This window comes from Nicotiana tabacum, chromosome 16 (assembly GCF_000715075.1).
Source record: "Nicotiana tabacum cultivar K326 chromosome 16, ASM71507v2, whole genome shotgun sequence".
NCBI lineage: Eukaryota > Viridiplantae > Streptophyta > Magnoliopsida > Solanales > Solanaceae > Nicotiana > Nicotiana tabacum.
The window spans coordinates 144037706-144045520 of NC_134095.1; the positions used below are offsets into that span (position 1 = coordinate 144037706).

General features: G+C 34.3%; 1 protein-coding gene across 1 annotated transcript; it reads right to left on the bottom strand.

The window, feature by feature from the left end:
* Positions 1–5514: 5514 nt before the first annotated feature.
* Positions 5515–7536, bottom strand: LOC142170448 (uncharacterized). Its single transcript, XM_075232361.1, has 3 exons — positions 7198–7536; positions 6248–6517; positions 5515–5787 (listed from the first exon to the last, which is right to left on the bottom strand). Exons 1-3 carry the CDS (start codon positions 7534–7536, stop codon positions 5515–5517), a joined length of 882 nt encoding a protein of 293 aa, XP_075088462.1.
* Between the last annotated feature and the right edge of the window lie 279 nt (positions 7537–7815).

Sequence of the window (7815 nt, forward strand, 5' to 3'; positions counted from 1 at the left end):
TTAATGCTCTGAAAACTTGTTCCACTTGTTCATCACTTCCCAGAATGTTGAATATAATCTTCTTTTCTCGTAGGTCTTTTGCATCATTAGGTGAAATAATAAGTGTTCTCATGAAATATATGTAAGCAGAAACAGCATAATTATTAAAGCTACCTGGAGAGATCACATAAGCTACATGGAAGTGAGAGCTTCGGATGGTAACAATGTGATGTAAACCTTACAGCCTTCAAAGAACCGAGCCCGCGAGGCATAAAACGAATGCCCTTTGATTTCAGCTCCATTACTGAATGAAACACATAAGATTGATCTTTTATTGAGCTGCATTCTTTCTTTCTAAATAGATTAGACAGTAACCACAATGATGAATGACTTCGGATATAAGATCCATTACTAAGGGACATGTAGTTGTTGGTTTGTGTTCAAGACATACAAACTTAAAACCATGGTGGGATCTAACTTGAATGAGTTGTTAAGGTACGTAATAGAGCCATATAGCAATATACTAGGACAATTGTTTGTGCGTTGACTGCATCGTGTGCTGTTAAGAGCTGACCAAGATCTAGTTTGATAGCACATAAATACGAGAGAGATCACATTTTAAGTGAGCAAAAACATAGCCTACATGTATAATCTCGAGTCATCGCCTCTCAATGGGCCAAAGGAATCACAATTTCAAGTTTGCTTCTTGCATTTTCTAAAAAACCATATACTTGTAATATCTTATTTACTAATGTTAAACAAAAAACTGGACTTCATTAGATGGATTTCAATAGATCGAAAAGGATACACTTGCTAAACTTCTTAAGCACGCCTGCCACAAGATAAATCAAATGGGAGCGGGTGGAATGGGGAAGAAGACGAGAGGAGTTTAGAGAGAGGAATTCTGAGAGAAGTGAAGAACTTCCATTATCTTCTTCTGAAAATGAAATGTATATGTACAAAAGCTATTTATACACTAACACCTACAGTAGAGTTAACCGCCTTTCTACAGTGTTATTAACCTAACTAACTAACTGGCTATACAAATAATACAGCTTAATATAATAGTATTCTACGGCCACATCTTGCACTAGCACACTACTCTTCTACACAACCCCTAAGCTGATGGCTTAAACAAGTTCTTCAACCCAAGATTCTCCGGTAGGTAATAATGTTGAACCTTACCCAAGCTTTTAGTTAGCAACTCAGCTAGTTACTCTTTGGTAGGTATGTGCTCAGTTCTCATCACTCCTTGCAGGATCTCACTACAAGAAAACATTAAATTACATGGGAATTTTACATGGGAATTTTTTCCGCAAATAATTCCTGCAAATTTTCATGCGAAAATCTAATAATTCCTAGACTCTAAAATATTTACCTGCCAATTCAATTTCCCTAGGTAAATCCGCAAATAAATTTGGCGCCATTTAGTGCCAAAATATTACCTGGAGATTTATTTGAGAAAATAATCCCCAAATATCATTTTCGTAGGTAATTTCGCAGGTAAACGGTAAAAATATAAAAAAAATTATTTCCTTTGTAATTTCGTAGGAACTTCCCCATGTAATGTTACTTGCGGATTTAGTTAGGGATTATTTCTTGGGGATTTACATAGGGATTATATTACCTAGGGATTTACCTAGGAATTTATTGTTGCGATTTAGCTAGGGATTATTTCTTGGGGATTTACCTGGGGATGTTATTACCTACGAAATTACTTGGGAATTTTGTTGCTGTATATTAATTGGGGAATTTTCCCTAGGGATTTACTTGGGAATTTGTTGTTGCGATTTTAGCTGGGGATTATACCTTGGGGATTTACCTGGAATGTTATTACCTACGAATGTACTTGGGAATTTTGTTGTTGTATATTAGTTGGGGATTTTCCCTAGGGATTTACCTGGAGAATTTATTACGTAAGGATTAATTTGGAGATTTTATTGCTATGATTTTAGCTCGGAATTGTTCTTGAGGATTTACATGGAGATTTTATTAGCTAGAAAATCACCTAGAAACTTCGTTCTTGCAATTTTAGCTTGAATTATTTCTTAGAACTTTACTTGAGAATTTTTTACCTTGAATCTTATTATTGCAGGTTTAGATGGAAATATATTTTTGAAATTTACCTAAAATGTTTATTACCTAAAAAATTAATTGAAGATTATTTGTGTGATTTTAGGTGGAAACGTATTTTTGCAAATTTACCTGGGTATTTCATTGATATGGTTTTGATTAGGGATTTATTCTTGAAATTTATATGGGAATTTTATAGTTGTTTTTTTTAGGTTGATATAGTAACTTGACAATTTACCTGAGAATTTTATAGCCACATATTAAAGCTTGAAATTCTTTAAATACACTTTAAAAATATTATTTGAAATATAAGAAAAAAATTAATTTTCTAATTTAAAAGTTATATTTTTTTAAATGTTACAAAAACAAGATATGTAAAATAAATCCTTCAGTATTGATTATATCTATTTTATGTTTTATCGATTTATTTATTAGTGAACATAGTTAAAATGTCGTTCCTATATTAAACTTAATTGTGTGAGATATGCTGGATTGAATATACAAGTCATTGAGCATAATATAGCCAGTTATTATTGTTTCTGAACAAATTTAATAGTAAAATAGTTATCATAAATCTGATTATTTTAATAATTAAATTTTGTATATGTTTGATATAAAAAGATTGTAACGAACCGGCCGGTCATTATGAGTATTTTAACCCCGATCCCCTAAATTATGCTTCCTCTATGCTATATCGTGGTGTTGTAACTTGTCAGGGTGTTTGGTTTTGATTTCGGAGTGAAATGGAACACATAGTCCCTAAGTTGAAAGTTTTAATTACAAGTCATTGAGCATAATGTAACTAGTTATTATTTTTTGAACAAATAAGAAAATAATTATCATAAATATAGTTATTTTAAGAATTTTAATGATATGACTGATATAAAAGGATATAGCAAAGTTAATATCATTAGAAAATATACTAAATTGCAAATAAGTAAATAGTTTAAGTTTAATTTCTAGGTAAAAAAATTTAAATTATACTTATAAAATATAACTAATTTTATTAACTTTCTATCTTACATGTCTTATTTTTCTTCCATGTATAGTTAGAATGCTGAAACTTAATTATAGTATGTTGCTTAAGTAATATTAGTTTGTAAAATATAGTATTGGAACCTAAGTATCAAGTCATCTTGTTTTTTTTTTTCTAAAATTATTATCTCTTGATTAATTTCTAATATTATTGAAATAACGCAATCTTACATACATTATTGGAATTAGCGAAACAATTCTTACTAATTACTTAATTAATGTGCAATATGTTTAGTTCTTGTTAGTTAATGTATTGTCTATATAAAAAATTAATGAGTTATATCATGATTATAAATGAAATTCTAGAAAAACAACTAAGAATATCTTTAAATTAAAAAATAATTATAATTTTATTCATTTGTTTTTACTTGAAAATAATTTTTTATTTAATTTATGAAATTCTTATTTAATGTATTCTTTGAAAAAAGAAGAAGAAAGAAACAAATAATAAAAGGAATAAATTAGTAAACAAATACTCCATGGGAAGAGAAGGAAAAGTTGGAATATCCTCTGCTCCCACATCGACTAAAACTTGTGAACTTTTCCACGTTATAAGTTGAGCTCATTCCAGTAGCTCTGACGGTAATGGACTTCACCTAGTATAGTCTTCCATATGGTCTACGCTTCTATCTAAGGTCTATACGAAGACATAGCAGTAATAATTTACAGTGTACTATAATATAGTAACAAGATTTAATGTGATTACTAATTACTAATTAGTAATAGGAACAAGGCATAATAATATCGTGGTGCTATATAGTATCTTGAGTGGGGGTTAAATACTTGAGACAAAAGTAAGTATATATTTGGAAGATTTGCCCTACTAAAAAATAATTCTAAAAATAAAAATATTAGGACAATATAGATTTATTTCTCAAAATTTTTAAAGAATTTACTGGGGATTTACTTGCAGATATTTTCCTAGGACAATCCGCAAAGAAAACTCCAATCCTTCATCAAATTTTTCCAAAAGTTTCGTACGATTTTTTGGTAAAATATACCAAAAAATCCGCAAGTAATTCACATGTGGATCTGAAAACCCCAGCTATTTTACATGCGGATTCAAAATTTCCAAGTAATTTATCTGGGGATTTTTAAAATCTGCAAGTAATAATTACCTACGAAGGTTTTTTCATCGAATTTTTTTTGGAAGGAAAATCCACAAGAAACTGAATTACATGTGAATTTTCTTTTATAATTCCCAAGAAAATCCCCATGTAATACGCAATTTTCTTGTAGTGTCTTTTCCCTCACAAAATGTAGTCTATGTGTATGTGTGTAGTCCTCTCGTGAAAGATTGGGTTGGTAGCAATTTGAATAGCTGCCTTGCTGTCACATAAGAGATTAACAGGTAATTCTAACTTCACACCAAATTCTTCAAACAACCTTATCAACCAGGTCACTTCAGTTGCACATGTAGCCATGCTTCTAAATTCAGCCTCTACTGAGCTCCTGGAAACAGTGTCCTGTTTCTTAGACTTCCATGATATAAGGGCATTCCCAAACTTGACTAAGTAGCCAATGACTAATCTTCTTGTTTGTAGGCAAGCTCCCCAGTCTGAGTCACAATAGGTTGTAAGTTTATTTGTGTTGTCATCAGGCATAAGCAGACCAAGTCCAGGTTCAGCTTTGATGTACCTCACCACTCTGAGGGCAGCTTCCATGTGTGACACCTTTGGACAATGCATGAATTGGCTAAGAACTTGCACTGTAAAGGATAGGTCAGGTATGGTCATGAAGATATAGTAGTCTTCCAACTAACCTTTAAAAGCTACTAGGGTCTCTTAACATCTCATCCTCAGCATTGATTTTCATCCAACTGTCATACTCTGTTGAAGTTAGTTTCTGATTCAGTTCAAGTGGGGTTCCAACAGGTTTTGCTCCACCTAGGCCAGATTCAGAGATTAATTTCATGGCATACTTCCTCCGATTCATCACTATGCCTTTCTTAGACTTGGAAAATCAATCTCCAGGAAGAACTTCAACTCACCAAGATCTTTCATTATGAAGCTGGTCTGCAGATCACTTCTTGTCTCATTTAGTTGATTGGGATGGGTACATATGATGAGTAAATTATCTGCATACACTAGGACAACCACAATGTCATCATTTATTTTTTTAGTGAACAGAGAATAGTCAAAGTGACTCTGCTTGAATCCCATCTTTACCAGGGCTTCGATTAGTTTCATGTTCTACTGCCTTGGGGCCTGCTTAAGCCCATACAGTGATTTGTGCAATTTGCAGACCTTATTTGTCTCCCCCTATTTGCAAAAGAAACCTTTAGGATTATGCATGTACGCCTCCTCAAGGAGATCACCATTGAGTAACGCATTGTGGACATCCATTTGGTAGATCAACCAGTGTTTAGAGACAGTCAAAGCAATGATGGACCTAATAGTCACCATCTTAGTCACAAGGGAGAAAGTCTCAGTGTAATCTAGACCCTTTCTCTGATTGTATCCTTTTGGGCACTAGCTCGGGTTTGTATCTTTCAATCTCTCCTGAAGCTCTATATTTGACTTTGAATATCCACTTGCATCCGATGGGAGCCTTGTCAGGTGGAAAATCTACAATAGCCCAAGTGTTATTGTCTTCCAGTGCTACAACTTCCTGCTTCATTTCCTGCACCCACTTAGAATCAGAAACAGCCTCTCTGAAGGTCTTAAGTTTATATACAGCTGAGTGAAGAGCCAACACGTGCTGATAAAGTGGCTTCAGGTGTGAGTACGTAACATATGAAGAAATAGGATATGCATAAGAGTTGCACACTGGTATAGTGACATAATCATGTAGTCACACTGGTGGTTTGCTTGGTCTGGAAGATCTTTTGAGCTCCATAGAGTTGGATGGTTCAGGTAAAGGACTGACATCTGCAGGTGAATGTGAGACTTGTTCCGGAACCTGAGGAGATGATGAAACCTCCCCCTCAGTTGAATTATTTATATGACTGGGCTGATTTGTGAGAGTTTGAGACATCTCTCAGTAGATTCAGCTGATGTTAGCAGGTCCAGAACTGGAAATATAAGTGTACCTGCAGACTTCAAATGTTTGAAGGGAAAGGCATCCTCTTTGAACACCACATTTCTTCTTACTATAAAGTCTTGTTCTGGAGATCATATAGTTTGTATCCCTTTTGTATAGAAGAATAGCTCAGAAGTACTTCTGGGATGGCTTTAGAAGCAAACTTATCCATGCACATATCTGCATAGCAGAGAAAGCCAAATACTTTTAGATGACTCAGAGAGGGAGCATGCAAATAAAGCATCTCAAATGGGGATTTGACGTTGATGACTCTTGATGGCAGCCTGTTTAGTAGATAGACATCAGTGTTGACACATTCACCCCAAAATCTAAGAGGGATGCCTGCCTGGAACCTCAATGCTCTAGCTATTTCAAAGATAGTTATGTGTTTCTTTTCTGCTACTCCATTCTAATGGGGAGTATACACACATATACTTTGATGTTCAATCCCAAGAATAGATAGGAATTCCTTGAAATTAGTGCTAAAGAACTCACTACCATTGTTTGTTCTGAGTATCTTAACAGAAGAACTGAAAATGTTTTTAATCTTAGCAAAAAATTCCTTAAGAACTACTATAGTATCAGACTTAGAGTGCAGGATAAATATCTTAATGAACCTAGTGTAGTCATCTACTATTGTGACAAAAAATCTTTTGCCATCATAGTAGGAACTCTGTAGGGTCCCCAAATATTACAGTGCAGTAAGTCAAAAGCAGAGGCAAACATATTATTACTCAGCTGAAAAGGCAACTTTGTTGGTTTTACAAGAGGACAGACAGTACAATGTTGATGAGTATCAGATTTCAAATGTCTAAGCAACTCATGCTTCTTTATTACTTCTAATGGTGCATGACCTAGTCTCTTATGCCATAGACTACTAGAATCTGATATAGCAGACATGTAAACAATACTATTCTTATTCATAGAACATGTGTTAGTGTTATTAATCACTTGTTGTATGGAATCCTGATATGAGGCCTTCGCCTGCTTCTACTTCAACACATATAGTCCATGTTTCTCCCTACCAATCTCCTTCACCTATCCATTGAAGAGGTCCTGGAAGATGCAGAAGTCAGGAAAGAATATTACCAAGCATTTCAGTTCTTTAGTGAGTTTGGATACTAAGAGAAGATTGAACTTAAACTCAGGTATGTACAATGCATTAAATATGTCTTGGTTCTTAAACACAAAGGCCAATCCTGTGTGTGTAACTGATACTACACCTCCTGTAGGTAGATGCACTTTGCTCCTGTCTGATTTTGGTACTAATCTGTATGCCTTTAGCATTTGTAAGCTAGAGGCCATGTGGTTAGATGCACATGTATCCACAATCCATTCTCTATCACTATAGATAAGCATAAGATCTGTTTCTGTACCTGCAGCTACTGATTTGGTTGATGATCCTTCATCTGATCCCTTATTAATCATTTGAATGATCTGCTGATACTACTCTGGTATGAAGAAGGCTGCAAGAGCTTGTTATTGAGCTGCTGGTGATGCCATAGATGTGAAACCTCCCCTGACAGGTGGTTGTTGCCTAAGTTGTCCAATACTGTTGGCTGCACCATTGACTCCACATGCTACATCTCGTATAAAAGATGTCATCCAGCCAACTTGATTTGCATAGGAGTTACCAGTTCCATTTTCTCCTCCTCTCCTTTTGGACTTGAAATCTAGTGGATATCCAACTAGCTTATAGAAATTTTC

Excerpts from the sequence above, each read along its gene's own strand:
- LOC142170448 (XM_075232361.1), bottom strand. The coding sequence starts at position 7,536 with ATGATTAATAAGGGATCAGATGAAGGATCATCAACCAAATCAGTAGCT. Across the intron at positions 6,518-7,197 it reads CTAAAGAACTGAAATGCTTG|AATGGAGTAGCAGAAAAGAA; the intron begins GTAATATTCTTT and ends ACTCCCCATTAG. Across the intron at positions 5,788-6,247 it reads CTTCTAAAGCCATCCCAGAA|CACGTGTTGGCTCTTCACTC; the intron begins GTACTTCTGAGC and ends CCACTTTATCAG.